A 25,030-nucleotide genomic window follows, 5' to 3' on the forward strand; every position below is an offset into this window, starting at 1 on the left:
GTTTTGAAAATCGACAGGTAATCGATAGTTTAGCCAATGTTAATTTGCTTATAATTAAAATTTAAAAAGCTGGTAAATTTTTAAAAAATTAAAATAAATCTGATTATCTTTTGTGCAAAACAACACCAAAACAATTTTTTTAGTTATGTTGCAAAAGAAAGAGATTGGTAGTTACAATTCTATGTGCTGAACTTCTATATTTTATTAACGTATAATTGTAATTTTGTTTGACATTTATTTCTGTGTTTATTTTATTTTATTTAAATTCTATAAGTTTTAAAAATCCCAATTTTTGTAATACTATAACGTCATAGCAATGCAAGTGTGAAGTTCCAGAATTGTCCCAGAACTCACTAAAATAGAAAAATGTAAAATAATTTAATTATTAGAGAAAAAATGGAATGAACAAGAATTTTTTATAGAAACTTGAGAAATAGTCTAGACCAGCGTTTTTTAAAGTGGGCGATAACGCCCCCTTGTGGGCGGTGAGTAAATCTAGGGGGCGCTGGAAGCAGGGTACTGAACAGGGACCAAAGGCAAAAGTTGGGGTCACTGACAGCAGTTCCATTTCCCCTGTTAAACGGATAAGAGGAAACATTGCATTTAATGGTTTCCAGATGTTGAGAACAATGTACGGTAAGGGCACAAAGTGTGAGATTCATAAAAAAGTTTTCCTAAGAATGTTTCCAATCCTTTCTCACACAAGAGAAAATGAATTAGGGGCATTTGGTATAACTTTATGGAACAAAGGGGGCGGTGGATCGAAAAAGTTTGAGAATCATTGGTCTAGACAGTGCAGCTCCCAAGATTGATCATTTGGATTGGAGTTGGATTTTCCATTGTTTGAAAAGACAATGATGACTTCGCCTGCAAACTTTGATTCTTTGATTGACATAAGTGAATCAGAGAATCCAGTGAGGGTCTGAAATCAATCCAGGGAACAATTGAGGGACAGGAAGGTGATAAAAGCAGGTGTCTCAAGGACATGAGGCTGTTGAGTTATCTCTTCCATAGCCATCGCCACCAATCACCTCCGGTCATTTGCCTTTTCCTCACACTTCATTTCTGCTATTTTGCTGATGCTGCTGCCTTTTCCTTCCACAAACTAACAGTTGGCTTTCAAAGGAGGACTTTTTCCAACTCAGGGCAAACACGAGCAATTTTACATTAGGAAATTTCCATCCGATGTCTAGCACTTTCTTGATCTTTCACTGAACATTGCTCCAGATTCCATCAATGCTGCTACGAACTTAAGATGATAAACAAAGACAACTTTAACTATATTGTAAGCATATTTGTACAATAAACAGGTTAAACGGTAAAGAAGTGTTTTCATCCATCTGCACCATGTTTCCCACATACTTATTCCTTGACTTTCCTGATATTGGAAGAATTAACTTTATCTCCTTTATTTTTTCCAAAGAAAGAGTCGTTATCTCACACAAGCAAAACTCGAAGTTTCAAATCTTATGTTCTAACTGATGTTTGAAATTATGTTAAACCTGAGGAAGGCTAAAAACATTAGTTTGTTTAATTAAAATTTGTTATAAAAAATAGTTTGTGATATAATTTGCAATAATTAAAAGAATTGTAATTAAAGGTTAAAATAAATAAATTTTGTCTGCATTCTTAAGAAAATTTTATGCAAAGACGAAATTTAAAGCAAAATTAAATAAATAATAAATAAAAATTATTAAAAATAATTATTAAAACTCTGGCCTTTACACTGAAACTGAAATCAAAATAGCGGCAATGAAACATTCTTTTCTTTCAATGAGTTGCCAATTCAGCTAATTTTTTTTGCTAGATTTAGTGAATTTATGAGCAATCTAACTAAAAAATCAAACAATTCTAATGAAAACAATATGATTTGGATATTTTTATTAAATGTCTAGCTGTAAATTTGAATTTTGAGTTGGCAACACTGCTTTTAATTAATATACAGTAGAGCGGGGGTGGCCAACAAGTCGATCGCCAAGCCAATTTTGATCCATCACTTGGGATGTCTTGACTTAATGTATTATATTTGTAACCGAACACAACAGTATGCATGCAGTTATGACTCGACTCATAAGCAGTGCACAACATACTGAAACACAGTGTATAAACATAGTATGTGTAGAGAGGTTGCAAGGTCGCATGTCACGTGATAAAACACACATTTGCTCTGCCCATTCGCTATTTTTGTGGTAGTTTTCGCTCGCTTAGCTTGCACATGATCTATTGTTCGACGTTTTTTTTTTAGTTTAAACGTACAAAAATACTGCAGTTCTATTATCATGGATTAAGTTAAAGATTCTTTTCTTGTGGGCTATTCTAGCAGTCTAACAGGACGAGATGCAGCTCTATATGAAGAGAAAATTTCGTTATGTCAAGGTGATCCATATGAAGCCAGTTTATCAGACTTCGTTGTAGATCAAGAGTTGTGACCAAAAGTAGAATTTGGTGACATTATAAACTATTTGGTTTTGACAACAAATTTCTACACCCTGTCACAAATGAAAGCTTATAAATCTTTAGAGGCTCATAACTATTTAACAAGTGGCTGGGTTTCTCCTGATATAAAAGTAAAAGTAATGAATAACAGTGAAGTAATATTGCTTGGAAAGATATGTTTTCTTTTGTTTCTTTAAACTAGCGTTTTTACATATTTCTTAACTAAGAATTTTTGTCTGAAAGTAAAAAAGTCTAATTAAAAACAGCTGTGGCAATTTTTTTAATTCAAATTGTTCAGTACTTTTATTTTCTAGTTGAAAATAGCAAATAATAAGCCTACTTGCTTTTAGTTTTAACGTGTAATGTTTATAAGTTTGCACTAGCTAAAGCCTGAAATTACATTAGTTATTCATTTATAAATGCACTATACCTAACTAAATTAATATAAGCAAATCAGTAAACTCTTTTAGATTTTAAAATACAACTTAGTATTTATTAATGTAAATAGTGAAATGAAATGTTTCTGACAAACTCTTGTATTGATATTCACTTCGTTCGTATCGAAATTTTTCCAGTTATTTCTCGAGAGCCATGCAGTTTGCCTTCGTTGTAAAAGCTCCTCAGTTTGGGATCCTTGATGACAAATAATCCTGGGAATTTTAAAAAATGATGTTCCTTTGTTCTTGAGTGAACTAGCATTACACCCAATTACACAACAAATCACCATAGTGATATTCGCGACGAAAAAAACAACACTAAAACTCTAGTTAAAGTGCACGTGAACACACACAAAACATAAACAAGTCACAAAGATGGCACTGGACAATTGTGCATGCTCGTGACGTCACTCGTGATGTTGACATGAAACCTCTCTATTTCACACCTCCTCCTCCCCATTTACACTATGCCTATGACAAGTCGATCGCGACACATTTTTAAGATAAAAAGTAGATCTTATGTATACAAAAGTTGGCCACCCCTGCAGTAGAACATCATTTATTCAAATCAATTGGGGACTGGGGTTGTTCAGATAACCGATTATGTACGAAAAAATATATTAACCTATCCGATGTTGAAATTTTCTCTCCGTTGCGTGTCGCTTCGTGTTGAATTTTCGTTGATTTTAACCCTAACGAAAATTTTTATAATAATAATCGAAGCTATTGTATCGTTAAAAATCATTTTTTTATTTTGTACAAACAAAATAAATATATTGAAAAATATAAAAACAAAAAAATTATACTTTAGAAGTTAATCTAGTATCAAAAACGTTCGATTCAGCACGACACAGTCTGACTGGAAAGCTTTCGGTTAACCGGCTTTCGGATAAACGACGCTCACTGTATATGCAGATGCAGATTGGATGTTGTTTGAATATTTTACGTAGTGTTGTACAAAACAAGTCTTACATATTGCTATCTGATCTGGTTCATCTGTCTTTTAATATTATTATTGAAGGTTTGTGTTTTTCTACATTCTTAAATTATAATGGCACAGAAACAAATGAGGTTTAATCTCCAATGGCTGGATCCAGCTATTCATCCAGAATTCAATTCTTGGTTGGGAACTGTAAAAGACACACAAAGCCATTGTAATAAATTGCATGAACTGTGAATGTGCCCTATTCAATGAACTAGAATTCTGAGTTCTAATTTCTAAGAACATATGAGTAGAACAAATATTTCAAAATAAAATATCAAAATAAAATTCGTGGAATTACGTTGGCATTCAGTACAAGTTTGTGAAAATCATTTGGCACAACCCCCAAAAAGGTTGCCGACCTTGGCCTAGCCCATTATTTCAGAGAAAAATTGATTGATGCTGTTACAAGTTACAATAATATTACTATCTCCTTTGACGAATCACTAAACAACATTGCTCAAAGAACTCAAATGGATCTTGTGATAAAATACTGGGACAAGAGTAAAGATAAGGTTATGATCAGATATTTAAATAGTGTCTTTCTGGATAATAGTACAGCAGATGATCTTCCCTCTGCATTTCTCAATGGCCTTTCAGACATTCATCTTGATCTAGCAAAAATTCTTTATATCTGTATGGATGGACCAAATGTAAACATAAGTTTTCTGAATAAATTAGAAGATCACATGGAGACACAGAATGTTGGTAAATCATTTGTGAGAATGGGAACCACATGTGCTGTAAAAGCTGGTTTTAAAGTAGTAGATTGGAATTTGTTACCACTGCTACAGAATTTGTACTATTTGCTAAAAGATTCATCCACTCGGTGTGCTGAAATACATTGCTATAAGTGGAAGCAGATTATTTCCCAAAAAGTTTGGTTCAACAAGGTGGTTGGAGAATGGAGAGTGCTTAGATTGTGCAGCAGAAGTTGTTGAATCTGTGAAGAGATACATAAACAACAGTACAAAGTTGAAAGCCAGCAAGGTGGCTACATTCTTGAGACAGGCACTTAATGATCTCTTTATTAAAGTTAAAATTTTATTTTTTAGTCAATATGTACACGAAGTGAGAGCTTTCTCACCCAATTTCAGAGCAACAAGCCTCTTGCATCCTATCTTTATAAAGCCGTTGTTCAATTATTAATGAACCTAATGAAAAAGTTTTTGAAAAATGACAGGGTCACTGACAAGCAGTTTCTAAAAGTAGATTTAAATGCTAATGGAAACTTGATACATCTGAAGAATTTGGATATTGGTTTTGGAGCAAAGATGGTTTTAAAAGAATTGAAAGTAAGCATAAGTGACAAAGATATTCTGTGTTTTATAAGAGATCATTGAAATGTGTTGAAAGTGATGACACAAAAGATTATTGAAAAGGAACCTGTCAAGTACAAATGTGTGAAGGCTTTGAACAGCTTAGACCCAGAAATTATTAAAATGCAATCAAATATTGAAAAATTCTATTTCAATGTTTTACTGGAGGTTCTACATGATACAAACAGGATTGATGAGAAATGTGCTGTCAAAACAAAAGAACAGTATGATATACTCTGCAATAGTGTCCATAAAACCGTATTCTAAAGTTTGAGGACTTCATATCTGAAAGGAGTGGTGATGATGGTCTGGATACATTTTATTGTGAAATTATGGATGATGATAGGCAACTTCAAGATCTATGATCTACAGTAGAGCATCGATTATCCGACCCCTGATTAACCGATTTATCGGTTAACTGACTGCGTTCTAGTCGGCAAATTCAAATGTCCACTAGTGATGTGGTGCACAATATTTGGTTATGTCTTGGCTACTTTAATATTATTTTTGTTAAATTTTTGCATGTTTTAGTTGGCAGCACTGGCTCGACCATGAAAGGGAGGCTAGTATTTAAACCAGGCCTAATACACTATACTAATAATGTATTTTTTTCATACTTTTCGTTTATCCGACTTTTCAGTTATCCGACCAACCCCAGTCCCCAATTGAGTCAGATAATCGATACTCTACTGTATTATCAAAATTTCTCTTTTTTTCTCACATGGGAATGCAAGTGTTGAGAGTAGTTTCTTGGTTAACAAATCACTGTTGAGGTGAAAATCTTAAGGAAGAAAGTTTAGTTGCTCAACACTTAGTTTATGATGGGATCCATTTTGCAGGTGGTATTGATCAAATAACAACATTTTCAGGTCTATATTTAACAGTCAGAGGATCTAGACAGTGATATATTGCATCTTTGCAACAGAAAAAATATATTCAGAAGCAACATTCATTCAGGGCTGAAGAAAAAAGAAAACTTACACAACAACTTAAGGATTTAAAACAACACAAGAAAATGTTAAGGAAAGAACACAAAAAGGAAGAAAAAGAGATTGAAATGAAAATAAATACACTTGAGGAGAAAAAGTAAAAACTACATTAATATAATAGTTCATGTTTTGTGAACTGTAATTAATTTTTTATTTTCTAATTATCTGTATTTTGATTGTCCATTTTGTAAAAAAATAAAAAGGTTTTACAATAAATTAGATGCATTTGTTAGAGAAGCTATAGTATAACTTATACCTATCCTCTTTATGTACAATCTATTTTTATGCAATTTTGAAATAACGTGGTTCACAAAAGAAAACTAATTCTTTTTTTACATGATTGATTTTTTTACGAGGGAAGAAACGTTTTATTTGACAATTTTTAAATTTAACTTTTTGTTAAAATTATGTTGCTGTTTAAAAAGGTTACTCTTTTTGTTGAAAGAGTGGTTTTAAAATATTTCTAAGTCAAGAGTTTATTTTTAACACAGTACAGTACTATTTGTATATCAAAGAATATTGTTTGTTGATTGATTTTATGCTATGTTGTATTTACTAGATTTACATACAAATAATAATGATAAATGATGGTAAAATAAAAAGCTCATGTTTTGTTTGTAAATTGCTTATTTTTTTATTACATTGAAGTTGTGGATTCTATCAAACATTTTTCTACAGGATGTATGTACTGTATTTTTTTAATGTGGCAGTATCTTTGAAACAAATCATCTATGCAAAAAGAGGGATAGATGCACTGTGTTCACAGTAAATAAAATGATGTTTTATTATGTCAATATTCCACACTGTAAGAAATGTGAGGGTCAGGGAATTTGGACAAAGTTGGTCAGGGAATTATAAGATAAGATATAAGATTGTAGTGTATTAGAATATTTTATTAAATTTGCTTTAGTAGCTGTATTTTATGTTTATTAGGTGGTAGTCTCTTTAATCCGAATAACGGTAAACTGTCTCACAGCTAAATGGTCATATAGGCTATATTTAGCTGTGAGACAGTCTACCGTTATTCGGATTAAAGAGACTACCACCTGATAGACTATTTTAATTACTTAGTTTTTTAATTAAATAATTCTTAAAAAATATAAAAGTTATATTGTTTTGTGTTTTTTCTATTTAAAATTAAAAATTATATATAAGAAATTTAAGAATTGTATATCGTTAATTGCTTTAACTTACATATTCATGTTATTGGGGTTCTTCCATAGAATAAGAGTTTTATATGAAATATAGAGTTCTTAATTTCTTAAAATAATTCTAAAATTTTAATTTTAGTTCTAATTTAAAGCAATTTTAAAAAGTGAAAAATTAAGTTGAATGTTAATATAATTTTTGAATATTTTAAATTATTTTGTAAAGACGGTATTTATCAAATCTTTGATTGTTGTTCTCAGTAGATACAAATTACACTGTGAACAGTGAAATTAAATAGAAAATTTATTATCTATTTTTAAATGTTATTTTTTAAAAATCTAATTATATATTTATTTTTTTGTGTTAAACCATTTTTAGGTTACATATTGTTTGTTTTTTAGGTTTAAAAGGCAATCCACTTTCTCCTGAACTTTATGTCATTTATAGTGAATCAAATGGGACTCAGAAGTTGCTATCATTTCTTCTAGATAATCTTTCAGGTATTTCAAACTTACTTAAAATTAATTTGCTGCAATAATAATGTTATATAATAATAAATGTGTGTTTGATAAATTTTTTTAAGATGTACAGAAAATTACCCTTATTTGAAGATAAATACAAAATTATGTTGCTCTAGCAAAGAAAAAAGAACAGCTAGTTTTTACGAATGTTACATATTTATACTAGCACAACAAATCATTCTTTAGTACTGTACTTACATTAAAGTATTTTTTCTCTGCAATTTAAATCTTTTATATTTTAGCTGGTGTGTATATATATATATATATATATATATATATATACACACACATAATTGAATATATAATATATATACAAACATAATTGAAAATTGCTGCATATATATATATATATATATGCAGCAATTTTCAATTATACTTTCTGAATTTTGCTTTAGATAATAAGATAATATTCATGTTGCCAACTACAAACTGACCTACTTATCATATTCAGATGACATGGTTATAATTTCTCATACCAAAATCCAAATCAATCTCCAGAGAAAAACTGATACATTTAAAAATTATCATGAAGAAAAAGATCTCTTGAAATTAATATTACTTAATTGAAAATTAAGATTTTCAAAAGGAGGAGGATGGCTCCAAAACACAGATAAATGGTTCCTCCATATATATAAGAAATATAAAAAGATAGCGTAAGAGGATCACCTTATAGAAGGTCTCTGAAACCTTTCACATGATCATTAAATTTCTCTTGCTTCCAAATACAAATCTGAAATTTGAAGAAAAACTTTCCTTGAAATTTATTCATATTCATTTAATGATTTAGTTTAATCAACTTATTAATCAGTCTGTTTATATTAACTATCAAAAACTTTGGAAAGATTAGCAAAAAAAAGCCAAAGAATGTGATTTAGATTTTAATACTGTTGGGTCAGCAACCTTTTTTGGCTGTGGGTCAAAATCAACAAAATGTGTGTATTAAGATGTTTCGGGCCAGTGGTATTTTCATTTTAAAACAGTCTTTTTTGGTGAATAATAAGATACATTTTTTTGAAAAAATAATTACAATACGCTTTAAACATAAAAATTAAAGTTATAATTATTATAAAAACAAACATAACTGAATGAACTTTATTTTTCTCTTCGATATCAATGGCTCCCCTGATGCTGAACTTGTGACATCAATTTAGTCAAGTCTGGCTTATAGTTCATCATTTTAAGACGAATACAAGCATCTGAATTTTCGGTAGTTAAGCTGCTCCTGTTCTTACTTAAAATAAATTTCATGTGTGAAAATATTTGATCACATATATAATTTGAACCGAATGCAGAGAAAATGGCAAAGCCAACTTTTTTCAGAGATGAAAACTTTGTAGGAAGTGAAGCCCAACATGTTGATATCATGGAAAGATCATAATCTTCTGATTTTTCCAAATCTTTCTGTAATATCTTGAATTTATTCAAAAATAAAGTATATATTATACTTTATTTTCAGAACTCAAGTGGGTCACTTGAAATTATGAAATGGGTTCCTTGGTAATTCACAGGTCAGAGGTTTCCGAGGCCTGCTCTAAGTTGTATAAGATCCAGAAAGAATAAATGCTGAATTCAGAGTATTCAGCATTTATTCTTTCATTAAAAGAAAAAGACAGTGTCTTTTTCTTTTAATGAAAGCAAATTGCTGAACACCTAGTAAGTCTCAGTTATTTAATGAATCAGTCTGTTTTAAGCATTGACAAAATATTTTTGCAAAATTAGCAGGGCTGTGGAGTCGGTAGATTTTTACACGACTCTGACTTCGACTTTTTCTTATGATTTGACTCCGACCAAGGGCAGACTTGTTAACAAAGTAGGCCCGAAAATCTGACGTCATCACGTGACCTCAGAATATTAGCATCAACAAATATAGTTCTAATAAAGATAGAACGTAGAAACTTGTTTATTCCAAAGCTAAAATATGCCTCTAAGTAATGAGTCAGTACGATAATTTTTACTTTTCTGTTGTTATATATAACAGAGGAAAAGTGTAGTGATAGTTCAAAAAATGATCACACCCCAAATTTTTGCATTTTTGGACTCAGGGCACCTCGAAATGTCGAGATTTGCAAAAGATTCGTTTTTTTTTTTTTTTTTTTTTTTTTCTGTATGTATGAATGTTAGACTGTTTGGGAGGCACGATTTTAAATCGGAGTCGGATGGCACACAGGAGTTAAGCTTGAAAATGGTTGAACTAAATCGGTTGGTACACATTCTAACATCCGTGTGTACAGAAAAACCCCGAATGCTTTTGCACGTCTATACATTTCAAGGCTTCCCGAGTCCAAAAGCGTAAAAATCTGAGAAAATCATTTTTTGACTGATCGTCATTCTTTTCCTTTGTTATAGGCCTTACAGTATAACAGCCGGGAAAGTAATAATGACGACGATTCTGGTCATTTTTTTAAAAAAATACAAAATAAAACGATTTTAAAAAATTAATTAAACATTAAAATTTGACACATCTACTGAATATAATGAAGATTAAGATATTTAGATTATAGCCGATTTTACCCATTTTCACTGGGTGCAAGAATTAGGTCCTCTCTCTTCCGAGACTAATTAAAGAATTTTTTGATGGGTCTAAAAGTATGTTCACAAAAACGCAAAACACCGCATCTAAAATAGCACGGTAGAAACGGAGTTTTTCGGGGTGATCCTTAACCCTCTACCTCTTCCCCCCGCGAGAGGAATTTCGAAAAATTCTTTCTTAGTGTACATTCTTATGATGTATCCTTACTGTGTACCAAATTTCAACTCTTAACCATTTGAACTCTGAGCTTCTCATTATTATTACAGTATTATTATTATTATTAACCCATCTTGATTATATTATAAGATTGTGAATGCTAATAACAAGTAAAATATTTGTTAAGTCCGACCACACTGGAGATATGACACATGACCCCTTCTATGTCTCTACCCTGTCGATTTTTAATAAAGAACCAAAATTTAATAGCATTAATGCCCTTTATACACATGTTACTGTGCCAAATTTTGTTTCTTAAACTTTACTCATTCTGAGATATTGTTTAATAGTTCAGAGCAGAATAAAGAAATTAAACAAATTAGACACCAACATACGCATGTGGACGCGTGAGTTTTTCCCTTTATTTGACATTTTTTGGGTTTGAGAGATCTCCAAACGTAGAGATTTGCAAAAAAAAAAAAAAAAAAAAACTCGGAGAGTCAAATGTGACACGATTGAAATACTTTGTTTTTTACATACATAACAAGTTGGGAGAGTGAAAAGGAGTCGGAGTCGGGGGATTTTTGACGACTCCAACTCCAGCTAAAATACCAAAACTCCACGACTCCGACTCCACAGCCCTGAAAATTAGTCAAAAGAAATATTGGTGTATAATTATCAGGATTATCACCTGCACCTTTCTTACAGATTACAATATAAATTATTTTATTTCAGTTATCTGGAATCAACTGTAATGTAAAAATGTTATACCAATTTAATAATTTTTGTTTAGTTTGTAGGAATATTTTTAAATGTTCAGATATGTTGTTATGGCCCAGAGCAAAATCATTACATAATTGAGAAAGAGCTGAATTTAATTTCTGTAAAGTAAAATTGTTGTCCAGTTGATAATTTTGTGAGATAATCTATTTGTAATGTGTTGATAAAATTTCCCTGAATCTGTTTCTTCAAGGGATGGAACCAACTATCTATAAAAATTGGAGCCAGGTTAAATAACTTTTGGAAGTTTTTGAAAAATTTACTGTTTTCTATTTATTAAATTAAATTAAATTTATGATTGTTAGTATTCTGCCATGAGCTAAGTAAAGAACAGATCAGTAAACAAAATAAACTGCATTCATCATTCAACCATAGATTCCTTAATTGGAATCTTAAATGCCATGATTTATAGACTAAATTATGTGTAGCTGATTCAATCAAACAGAAACTAAAATGGTTTTGAAAATTTCTGATTACATCATTTAAATCCCTACTATTTGGAATATTAAAATTATTTAAATTTTTTTCAATTTACTGTTATCTGACATAACTTCAATTTCTATCTGCCATTTCATCTTTAATTGGTCTCTCTCTTTCCTAGCAGGTAAGAAAATTTTGATATTATAATTTGAAAATAACAGGAAAATGAACCCTTAAGAACAAGTCTACAATTTGAAAACGTTTTTTTTTTTTTTATATTAAAATACAAAAGTTTGACTTCATAACGAATGAATACTTATTATCAAGAGAGATTTGTTTGTATTTAATTCTATTATTGGAACCATAATAATATGGATTTTGAAGGTTACCTATGCTTCCATTTAAATTTCCCATTCAAATTATATGATCAAAATTCTCTTGATAATATTTAATTAATTCTAAACTGTTTACAGAAATTTTCTTCAAATTCCCAGTAAGGGAAAAAAAACAAAGAATGAAAATATTCCCACAGATCAAATAATTTTGTAATTTAATTAGAATTGTTATTCTATTTGAACCATTATGTAGAGTAATTGATTTACCGTATTTTATGGACTATAAGACGCACCTTAATTTTAAGCAATTTTTTTTTAAAAAATACCTATAAGATGCTACGGACTATAAGAGACACCTGAATTTTGGAGGCAATTTTTCGAAGAAAAAAGTGCGTCTTATAGTCCATAAAATACGGTACCTAGTGATGGTTTCAATAGGTTTTCTCCTTTAGGTCTACCTGGACCTTGTGAACATTTTGCTTCAACAATTTACACATTAAATTTTGATTTAAAGAATTTCAATAATAGAATACAGTACTCTCTCTATTAACCAGAAGTTGAGCAACTGAAAAAATTAAAAATAATACTTTAAATAAAAATTAAATTAAAATTAATTTCTAATAGAAATGTAAGTTTAAACTTGGCACATTGTGCTGCGAATAAGCTCTTGTTTTATACACCACAGTTTTGTCTCCCATTCCCAATTTATTGACTGCCATTTAACTAAACTTTCACACTGCATTCACAAAGCTGTTTTTATAATAAAACTGTATTATATTAAGTTTATCTTAATTTGCTTTTAATTACTGTATTTCAATGTCAATATGAAGTCAATACAAAGTTTATGGTGTAGTATGGAGAATAGTATTAGTTAGGCCTATTTTTAATAGTAATTCTCAAACAACCAGAAACTACATTTATTCAGCATCTACAAATCTCCATGGGTGCTGGTTTACTGTATTTGAAAGTCTATTGTATTTATATATTATTGACTTATAAAGAAATGAGTTTAAATAACCATGAATATTAGCAAAATAAATAGATAATGAATCTATACAATTGTTCAACAGAGTAATCTAATTTTGAGATATAGTTATTTACTGATCTAAAAACAAGTTGTTTTCTGTAATTTGATCTAAATTTAAATCTTATGAAAACATTTTATTGTCACTTTGTCATTCTCAAATTCTACATTTTGCATATTCTTTTAAATTTTTTGCATATTCTTCTCACATTATTATTGTCATCTTTTAGAATTTGAATATCTGCTTTAATTGATTATTTAAATTAGTAAAATTTACTTGCATTAATTTTTGTAAATATATTAGAGAATAATTAATTTTAGTCTCAGATTATACATTAGATACAATATTGAAATAGTCATACAAGTTAGATTTTTCATTATTCTGACTTATGGAATGTTAAAAGTTCATTACTTTTTATCTTTATTGTAATTTTGTTCCATAGTTAATAAAGATTCTGTCACTTTCTCTTGTTGTCGCTTTATGAGGTCATCTTTTTTCTTTTTTGTGTATCCAAGTGCTCTTTATTACTGGACTAGGTAGGATGTTGCAAAGGACTGGAATCCAGTTTAACTCCCCATGAAATAGAAGAATATTAATTAAATGTAGTTTACTATGAAAAACATTTTTTATAGTAAACTAGCAGTTTTTTAATTTTTTTTTAAATTCATATCACAGATCACACTTACAAAAGAAAAAAAAACACACCAACATCTATCAAAGTCAGTAGTATCCCTCCATGAATTTTGTTTTAGTATGTTGGCATTTATCCAATATTGAACATATTTAAAAAATTTTTTTTCTTTTTGGATTTTAATTTTATGGCATTAAAATGATGAACAGATGTTTTCCTAAAAACTAACTAAAAATTTCTGTTGGCTATCTCTATATACAGTGGAATCTTGCTTAACGAGCACCTTGCATAACAAGCAATCAAATTTTTTTAAAATGACTCGCTTACTGAGCGAAGTTTTACATAACAAGTGACAAGGAGAGGGAAGTCCCGGATTGTGTACATGCTCCATCATGCTATTATCTGTAATTTTTTTGTTTTCCTCAAATCGAATTCACATTCTAGGTTGGTTCATTCCGTGCTAGAAGAAAAGATGACGATGATTCATGCTCCTTAACAATGTATATTGTATAATTTTCTTTGAATAAACATTATACATAAAATACTGTATTTACTCATGTATAAAACAATCTCACATATAGAACGAGATGTGACTTTAAAGATCAAAGTAAAGAAAATTAGATTTATTAATACAATTCTAATTTTATTTTGTTTTAACATCACAAATAAATTATCATCAAATGCATTCAAACAACTATTAAGGCAAACAACTATGTTTTCTTGATGCTATCACCTTTTGTCTACTCAGACTCGCCCTCTAAAGCTTCATTACAATTCTCTTCTTTTTCACTCTTACTCCACAAAGCATTGTCCTCTGATCCATCAAGTGAATTTAAAATGCGGTATTTTCTGAATGACTGCTATCAGCTTTTGAAGATTGCTTTTCCACACACCTGATACTTATGTAACAAAACCAAAAGATTATAATACACATGACAGGAAAAAGTTTATTTTTAATGATTCAGAATGTACAAATATTCATTAAAAATACCAATTTAACAAATATGAAGTAACTACATTTATAATCATTGCTTAGTGACCAGCTATTTTCAGATCATCTCTTTAAAGGTGACATTCACCTTGACTTCGATAGCGCTCTGCCATAATGGCAGCATGAACTATACACAGTTCACAAAAATTATTGCAAAAACACAAAGGATCCTTTGCTCTTGCATATAGGATGACCTAGGTTTTTAAAGCAGTAAAAAATGAATAAAAACTTTGTCTTATACGCAAGTAAATACAGTATTTGAATATTTTTTCGGCATGGAATGAATTACCATATTTTACGTTAATTTCTGTGGGAAAAATTGTTTCTCTTAACGAGTTTTTCTCATTATGATAAGGTTCTGGAACGAATTATGCTCGTTAAGCAAGGTTCCACTGTACTTCAAAGAAGAAGAAATGTTAAGAGGTAACAAGGATATCTAGTTGATTTGAAACTATAATATAAAAAAAAAGTATTATCTCAAACCTTGACACTTTTTAATGATTATAAACTAATTGAATATTGATCATATCTTTAAGTTTTTAAACTGTATAGTATTTTTATCTTAAAATGCCTAAAAAGTAATAATAATTTACAGAACGAGTTTAATATAAAAATGAAAAGTAATTCAAAGCTGGGAGACAAATGTTATGTTTCCTTTTGCTATGTTACGATTATATTTCTTTTTCATGAATTTATACTTTCTATATGTTCATAGAATTAATAACAATGGCATTTAATAAATATTGTTTGCATCGATAATGGCTATTTTTGATAAGATCATAGAATAGTTTACAATATCTTTGTAAGAAATCCAAACTGTTTTTCAGCTGGTTCAGAATAGTAGTATGTCTTATTAATCTTATCTAGAACATTTTATTTAATATTTTGTATAATATATATTATTTTACTTTACAATTTTATTGAACCAATTTTTAACCTGACAGAAATAAAAGTGTATTTTTTTTCTTGGTGGTAATGACAAATGTTTTTATAAAATTTATGATTTTATTATTCAGACGAATTTTTGAATTACTTCTAGGGTTTGTCTCAGAATTTTTCTGTTCCTGAGACTCCAAATCCTGGAAATTACTATTTATTTCCTATTTCTGTCTTTTCCTTACCATACTTGAATATCTTTTCTTTTTGCCTCACAGCAATGCATGGGAAACCCTGCAATGCAATGTTGTGAAACATAATCACCCTAACTATTTTACAAAGATTACAAATCTTTGTAAAATAGTAGACTGATGATGGTTCTTTCTTGAGAAAGTTTATACCATACGGCCTGTATATTTTTAAGTGATGAATCAGATATTTCTTCTTTTTAGACAGAGAAACTGTAGTACTGCTCAATAATTTGGTATAGCCTAACTGTAAAAGTAACTTGTTTCCTTCTGCTTATGAGTCAGCCATAATTGATTTAACTGTCAACATCATGGCATTAAAGTTGCCAGACTTGAAGATACAGTTTATCTTATCTGCCATTTAAAATGATCATATCTGAGCTAAAATTCTCATACATATTAATCTCAGTTCTTTTCCAATTGAAGAAATTCAGGATGTCATTCTGGTTCACTTCAGTTGTCTGTAATAAAATACTTACAATGTCTTCAGCATATATATTAGTGTTAACTTGTTAAATGACATGTTTATGTGATGATATCAAATTCTTAATAAATCATCAAACACCTGATGCTGAGAAATGTTTATTAAACAAACATTAACGTTTTCAACCCAATATGATAGGCCATCTTCAGATGCAACCGAAATTCGAATGTATTTTAACTTAACGGCAGAATGTTTGAATACTTTTACATTTAAATTTAAAACACTAAAATTCTTAGCCTTCACCTGCCCTTATACTTAGAGACATTTTTTGTGTATTTATTTTTATTTTATTTTACATTTGTTATTTTTTATTTTACTGTATTATTTACATCCTTATTGTATTAGTTTATTTAGTGTATTTTGTTTTAAATTTAAATGGAAAAGTATTCGAATGTTCTTCTGTTTAAATACGAACAAAATGTTTGTTTGTCTTAGAATTAACTGATAAGAAAGATAATTGTGTGAATGAACTGACTTGGAGGAGGGCATTATAATATATATGTTTATTATATATAATGATTTTTTTGCTGTTAGTTTATAGTTATATTAATCTTATGATGATATTGTATTTAATCTGTGTTTTTTTTTTAAATATATCTATGAAATTGCAATAAATATAACATTATTATTTGTTGTCATTAAAAAGTTTTATTAGTTCATAATAAAATTTAATCATTGTCTATGATACAACACTCATTTTAATGAAACTAAAAATTATAATAAATTTGACACTTTTTTGTTTATTTTTAAATTTAATTTTATAAAAGTCTCAAATTTAAAAACTCAATATCAAATAGATTATTCTAAACCTAATGATCAAACACATCCTATTTTTGAATTTGTCTGATTTTAATGACGATCTACAAATAGACTAAAAACATTGGATTTAGAGTAATTTGTCACTGTTTAGTGTAAGTTTGTTTAAACTGCTTAGTGTCAAGTCTTGAGCTATTTTTCTGAGACTGAAGACAAGAAAAATTTTTCAATATTTTGGATCAGAAACTCTCACTGACTAAAATTTTCCAAATTTATTCATTTATTTCTATTGTGATTTCCCATTTACATTATAATTAATTCCTAAGAATTAAATCTAGACTTTTTATATGACATAGTTATTTGCATATTTATTTTGTTTTTACTATAATTTAAAAATATATAATTATGCATTAAACTTATCCTCATACATTTATTTAATTATTGAAAGATATTTACAAGAACTTATGAATAAAACAAATCTTATAATTTCAAAATAAAAAGTAAAAGAATACAAATAGAATGTGAATCAAAAAAACTGGAAATTAAGCAGAATATTGAGTGGATGTTAATATCATTTATATTTTCTGCAAAAAACTAGAGAAAAAAACATTTTCCCACTTTTTGCTTATGAAAAAGGAATTCAGTTTCAGACATCTACATTAAGTAAAATAAAAGACAGTTCAATTAAGATTTTTAAAGTCTATTTGGATATGTAATAAAAATTTTATAAACTATATTTATAATAAATATTTTATTTTCTATTATATATGTTTAGTTTTTAATATTTAATAAATTCTTTCTCTGTCAATTTTATTAGGCCCATGTCATGTAAATTTTTTTCAGCAGTCATTTATTGAACATTTTTAGAAATTTACTATATGAAGAAAAATATATCAAAAATAAATCATCTAACTATAAAATTTAGATTAAATTATAAATTATAGTTTTATAGATTCATTTAACTATAAAATTTGTAAAAAGTCTACTACTATTAAAAAAGATCATTGAAGACATTAACTTAAAATTCTCATTTGTTGTTCATGATTTTTAATGATACAGATGATTTATTTAAAAAAGTTATTTTTATTGCATTAGACTGAAGTTTAAATACTAAAGGACAATTTATTGTATAAATTTTTTACATGAAAATAATAATAAATTATTTGTATTCCTAATCATTAATAAGTATGATTCTTAGTTAGGAAGTTTTCTTTCTGCAGTTTTTATTCAATATAGTTTTGATAGAGAAAATGGGATACAGAAATGAAAAGTATTGTATCTTTTAGAAAAATGTAACACTTTCCCATTACATATTGTGAATTTTTTGGAGAGTAAAGTAGTTAAAACACTCTTTTTATAAATTTTTTAATATAAATTTGATACTTTTTTGCTCCTTTTGATATTTATATAAATAGATTTTTCACATACTAAAGTTTGAAAGAAACATAAAATTTCTCAAATATTCAAATTTAAATTAAAAACTTAATATGAAATATGTATTATATCTTAGCAGCTGATGACGTAATATTTTTTAATTTGTTAACTAATAGATATATTATAAAAATAATCTTAAAAGGATATTATTTATGTATTGTACTGTACATATATAAATATATGATGATATTTTGTTTGACATATGCTCTAAGTGAAAAATCCAGTAACTTTCTCATTTCATCTTCATTGTTACCCAATATGTTCTGAATGTCATCTATAACTAATTTTTTTCCACAGTTTTCCTTGCAACACGTTAATGGAATAATTTGTTGTAATATCAAGCTTTTTATACAATCAGAACAATACTGGTGACCAGAATATTCTAATCGGTAATTTAATCCAGGAACTGGTACCATGAAACAAACTGGACAGCTATTGCTTTCAGATATAAATGAAATGGAAGAGCAGGAGATATCTTTTAAATGTTTTACTGATATTTACAATAATTGTTATTAAAAACAAAGTTTTAAGCATTTCAAGTAACAACAAGAGTAATAAACAAATTTTTAAGATTTTTATAAATCTCCAAATTATAATTTTTTTTTTTTTTTTTTAATGAAATTGTAAACTCTTATGTCAGATATATTTTAAAATTCTTTTTTATCATCATTATATTGCTTAATAAATAATAATTTACATTGTTACAGTTAAATTCAAATTCAGTTTGATAAGAAGATTCAAGGTTCTATGTTAAAATAGTTAATAGAATAACTTAATGAATGATTTGTAAATAAACAAAACTAAACTGTAACCTTAAACAAGTTACAATATACATAACTTTTAAATATTTGAAGAATTATGACAAAATATATACATATCAGAATGTCAAGTTTTTTAATAAATAGATGAGCCCTAAAAATTGCACAAAATATTTGATATGTTGGAAACCATGAAGTTCTTTTATGAATCTGAAGATGTATTGAAACTGAATGTCTTTCAACAAGACAAAATATTACTGTCATTAAAGTTTTGTTCTTGAATTTATAAGGAATTTAGTTATTTGTTAAATAAGTATGCAATTATTTGTGCAGCATTAGAACCATGAATGTATTAATTGTTATAGTATTAACAGGATACAAAAAATTTTTTACAGGTCATCAGTGGACAGTGTTTATTTAAAAAATTGAGATCTAGAGAGAGAGTGCCTGTCCCTGGTTTGGTTCTCATTTTTAGTGCATTCAATGTAATTTTAAGATCTAGTTCAGTTTCTATCTGGGTCAAGTTTATTTCTCTTTCCATCTTGATTTCTTTCTTTTGATAGACACATTGGTACATAATTTTCTGTTGTTTACTTTAATTTGCAACAGCTTAAAGCTAACATTAGTAATTTTGAGATGAAAACTTCAGCTTTCTTATAGGAAAGAATAATGTAGTTATCATTTCATTGCTTTTTGAACTAACCATTCTTAAAATAAAAAGTAAAAATAAAAATGCATATTTTATGTTCCTTATGCCTGCCTATATTGTTTTAGATGATATGATATATACCTTCAAGAAAAATGTCTCATTTAACTGTATTAATAATCCCAATATATTTATTTTCATATTGGCAAAATGCATACTTTAGATGCTATTGCAAAATTTAAAGTTGATATTTAATAAACATTAGAAAGCAGTTAAGTGAGATCACTATCTTAATTGTTTCAAGCTCAAATTTAAACAAAATTTATATATTTTTTTTCTTTGAAATGTGTTCATTTTTTATGATAATTTCTAAATTATTATTATTATTAACTTTGAATTAGAAAGTGTTGTTTAAGAATGATTAGTTGAGGTTAAATTTTTGTCTTTCATGCTTCTGATTTTTTCCCCCCTTAAAGTGGATTAATGCAGTCTGAAAGTACTTGAGAACCTCCATTTGTTTTTCTATTTACTTTAATGAAGATTTTTTAAACTAAAATTGATTATATATTAAATAATTTATAAATATAATATTTATGTATAAATTTATTTTAAAAATTATGAATATAAAATAATTTTATTTTACTTAACATAATGTTTTTAAATATATATCTGAAGTAACCTTATGATATAACTAATAGATTTTTATTACAAGCTGTAATTTGATCACTAGATTAATCAGAAATCATAGTTTAATTTTTTTTTTAATATACTAGAGCAGTGGTAGAAGTATTAAAGCTCCTTAATATATTTGATTAGATAGGAGAACAAAACTATCTTTCTTAGTATTTCATTAAAATCTTTAGTCATTAGCATCTTTTTATTTTATTGATTTTAGAATAATTTAGTTTTTTCTATGAATAATATATATTCTATTTTACATTATATATAAAGTAATTATATATTTGTTTTGGTTGATGAAACTTCTATTGTTTTTCCTCTTAAAGCTGTAATTTTAAATAGAATGTCATATTGAGTAAATGCCATTTTTAATTTTTGAAGTAATTCTAAGGCTGTTATTATTTTTTTCCCCTGTAATCCTTACTGTAAAATAAATATGTTCTGTATGGTTATAATAAATATTTCTGTAGTCCAATAATTAGTAAATTTTGTAGTATTTCAATGGTATTTTTAAATACAGCTTGAAATAATATTTATAGATCATTTCAAGAGCTTTAGAGCTATATTTAGATTAAATTTTAAATTACAAAGTTTTTAATGTAATTAATTTATTTAACATCATGATTAATTAGTGAAAACTAATTTCAAAACTCAGATAAATTTGAAAAAAAAATAAAATAAAATTTAATCATGTTACTTAATAGAATAAATTTTATTTTGTCATTTTTAATAGAATAAGTGAAATTTATTTTTAATTGGGTTATAATAAAATTATCCCTATTAAAGAAATACATTACAACTTCAAAGTGACATATGTTATATCATGTCTTACATTTTTCATTCAAATAAACAATAGACAAGAGTGTGTGTATTTATATTCATCTAGTATTTATTCTATTTTAATGGTTAAAGTGCTTACCAAAATAATAAGGAAAATTTTTTTGTGCCAAGGCAGAATTTATCTTAATCACTAACTATATCGTATTTCTTTCACACATGGGTGATGTACCAATCTATCTATGTATTAGTAACTAAATTGACCTTATTCTCCTTCCTTGCCTTCAACACTGTTTAGTGTTGTAATCTTACATTAAATGTATATAGGTCATAGGTTTTATAAGTAAAAAAAAGGCAAATTAAAAAGATTTATAAATATGATAAAACTTGGCTGTTTTTTTAATGAAAAAAAATATATATATATATATATATACACACAAGAAAAGCTAGTAATACCAACAGTTTTTCAAAACTAGTTATATTTTTATAGCTTTTTATTTTTCTGTACTACTAAATATTTTAGAGTAAATGAAATAATACAGAATTAACTGATATGATATATGATAAAGTCATTTTCTGTGCTAAAAAGAAGTAAATAATTATTATCTAATTATACATGAGTCACAGTTTTTAGCTCCAGGCTGTGATGTATAAAATCTAGTAAAATTTTATTTTATGTAGGCTTAATATAAATGAGCAGATAGAAAAATGTTTTTAAAGTGAAGAAATATAGTTAACAAAAAAATATTTTCCTTGAAGTATGTAGTAAGCTCTATTGTTGCATAATTAATATTTTAATATTGCAAAATTTTGGATGTACATTTTTGAACAAAAATGTGAAAGTTAAAGCTGTTACATTTCACAAATAAATGAATATGTAATAAATTAATTTTTATCCTTGATGTCATTGATAAGTTAAATAAAAAAAATTAATAATCAATAAATATTATCACATAGATAGTGCAGTTATAGACTAATCTTTATGTTCTGAATGCAGTATTCTACTGTAAATGATTACTCATATATGATAAAAGAAAAATTCAGGGATGCATAACAAATTATTTCTAATTATGAAAGTTATATTAAATTTTAAATTTGGTATACAAAGGATAAGTAACTGCATGAATATTTTTAAAATGTAAATAAATCCTTTAATAACATTAATATATTATTAATTTAACTTAATAAACTTTTATACAGAAAACAAATTTATTGTTCAAGGTTACCTGCTTATATATATATTTTCAAATTTATTTTGAAATTTTATATTTTATTACACTTGAATATTAGTAAAATTCATTGTGTGAATGCTAAGTAATTATTTTAAAATTTCTTTCATTTACAGTATTGAAAAATTCATTTATGAATTTCATGGTTCTTTAATAGAATTATAAATATCATTTTCAAGTTTGTGATACAAAACTGTGGTGATAATTTCAGAATAAGCAGATAAATGTAGTTTACAGAATGTAATATCTTCAAACCTTTAAATCCATTATATATCTGTATAATAATAATTATTTTTTTCATAATTTATGTAGTTTGCCTTACTTCAAACAAAGTTTAAGGAAGATCATCTTTATTCGAATAATAAACGCATTTAAAATTTCATCGAATTATAGTCATATTTAAGGTCATTAGCTATTTCTGTTGTCTCTATAATCGGTATCAGAGTAGGCGCTATATTAGGATATCGAGTTTAGGGCGCGCTCTAGATAACCCTTAGTTAAAAGAAAAAACTTTTTCCTGATCGAGTCCGGCTTTTCACAATATGTGTATATATATTCACACACCGGAAGACTGGAATTTTTTAATGTGGAAAGATTAGGAAAGAAATCTTGTAGAAAGAAATCTCAATAGCTACTGTTTTTAACAGGTTTGTGAGATTCGTGTAATTTTGCAAATTTATCTAATTTTTGCCCAAATTAATCTATTACTAACGAGCGATTATATTGTTTTTATTAGTGTATGAATTAAAAGGTGTTCGATTGACCCACATCATTCGATCTAACCTTGGGAATCACCCAAACAACTTGATGTAATCAGACCATTATCCTCCGTTCCAAATGAATTGTGACCTCAAAACCTATTTTCTTCCTTATATCCATAATCATGATGCCCTTTATTATTTTATCATAATATAGTAGATTATGTTAAAAAAAACCGTATTCGCGTTTATACTTCTTTATATTTGTAAATGTGTTAATATTAATTAGGTTGATAGATGGATACGTTTCGTTAATAAATCTCGCCGAACAGGAGTACGGTTCTGTGATGTAATCGTAACCACAACCACGTGGTGCGTTACGATACGAAATAAGCGCCGCCTCTTCGTCACGTGGTGTTGCTTGTTGGTTGCTTGTAACGAGGCTCAGTACATTTTCATAGCATCTAGTGTAGTTAGTCTTGTATGTTGTAAATATGCTCATGTCGTTAATCATGGATTGAAGACGTCAGTGTGTTTATCATCCAGTTTTTGGACCATGGGTCCACAACCCGATGTCCACAACGTACAAAAATACATCGGTTCATGCCTTATAAGTCACGGACGGAAAGGTTGGACGGGTCTTCCGATTTATGCCGGTGTTTTAGGGAAACAGACACCACCGACCGATGTTTCTCAGCCCTACAGCAGATTGGCTATACACGCTCAAGGTGCCCCTCTTATTGTCCCACCTGCGGAATCACCCGACGATCGAGGATTATTTTATCTCACCGGCAATCAGCTATACGTTTCGGCCAGTCCCCCAAATCCCTATAGTTGGCCCGATAAGGTGAATATCGGATCGGAAGATTCTTCGACTACATCAGACACGAGTTTACCCAGAGTGATTAAACCGAGAAAAAGGAGGAGAAGAGGTAAAAAAACAGGAAGCATCGTCACTTTACAACCATATCAACCATTATGTTATCGAAAATACGTCAATGAAAATTACTGTTCATCCGAAGACGACTGTGATAGTAATGACGGAATCAAAACCGGTAAGCTTATCGATAAATAAATAAAAAATACTTATAAACTTGTGCGCTTTTTATAAATCATATCGATTATTTAACATTACGTATGCGAAGTAACAATAGAGAAAGAGCCATAGCAAATTAGGAAAAAAGATCTGGCCAATTATCAATGTAGGACAGTCGGTCAACCCGTTTTGATGGCCACAACATTGGAATAAAGGGTGTCAACAAGAGGCCGAAATATTATCAAAACAGTTCTGGTTTCCAAATTTTCGACTCACTTCCGCGTGTTTCTTCTTTTCGAGAACTAGACCTATATGAAGCAAGTTCACGACCGTGTGGTCGACACCGTTATCTTGTAGGACGATCGAATCGTGACCATCGTTCCGGACAGTTAAGCCGGGAAACCGCGTTCTCTATGCAATAAGCCATCGACCTGTCGTTTTACTTATGGCTTCACTATTCTTCCCGCTTCGACAGTTTAGTTCCGAAACAATTGACCTATTTCCATCCGACGGGGAAGTTCTTATAATGGCCGCTATTGAAGTTTTGCTATTACTCATTGCACGTATATTGCGCTACACGCTTTTGTTTCTACGGCGATCCAGCCACGGTCATTGTTGCCCGGATCTCCTTCGTCTCGACCGCCGATGTGGAAATGAGGTCTGTTCCGCTAGCCCCATGCTGATTGCTAGACCTAAGAAACGTTTCTTA

The 25,030-nt window shown here is 28.5% G+C and overlaps 1 protein-coding gene across 3 annotated transcripts in view; it reads left to right on the forward strand.

Moving 5' to 3' along the window:
• twin (CCR4-NOT transcription complex subunit 6-like twin) overlaps window positions 1-25,030 on the forward strand; it is a 122,159-nt gene that overhangs the window by 40,490 nt on the left and 56,639 nt on the right. For 2 of the 3 annotated variants that reach the window (XM_067268753.1, XM_067268754.1), the window contains one exon: window positions 7,714-7,812. In XM_067268753.1, coding sequence (XP_067124854.1) covers window positions 7,714-7,812 — 99 coding nt within the window. Of the gene's footprint in view, window positions 1-7,713; window positions 7,813-23,596; window positions 24,341-25,030 lie in introns of those variants that run through there. The other variant, XM_067268755.1, reaches the window with a different exon arrangement.

Source organism: Centruroides vittatus, unplaced genomic scaffold (genome assembly GCF_030686945.1).
Source record: "Centruroides vittatus isolate TY-2023 unplaced genomic scaffold, ASM3068694v2 contig_3343, whole genome shotgun sequence".
In the NCBI taxonomy this organism is placed as follows: domain Eukaryota; kingdom Metazoa; phylum Arthropoda; class Arachnida; order Scorpiones; family Buthidae; genus Centruroides; species Centruroides vittatus.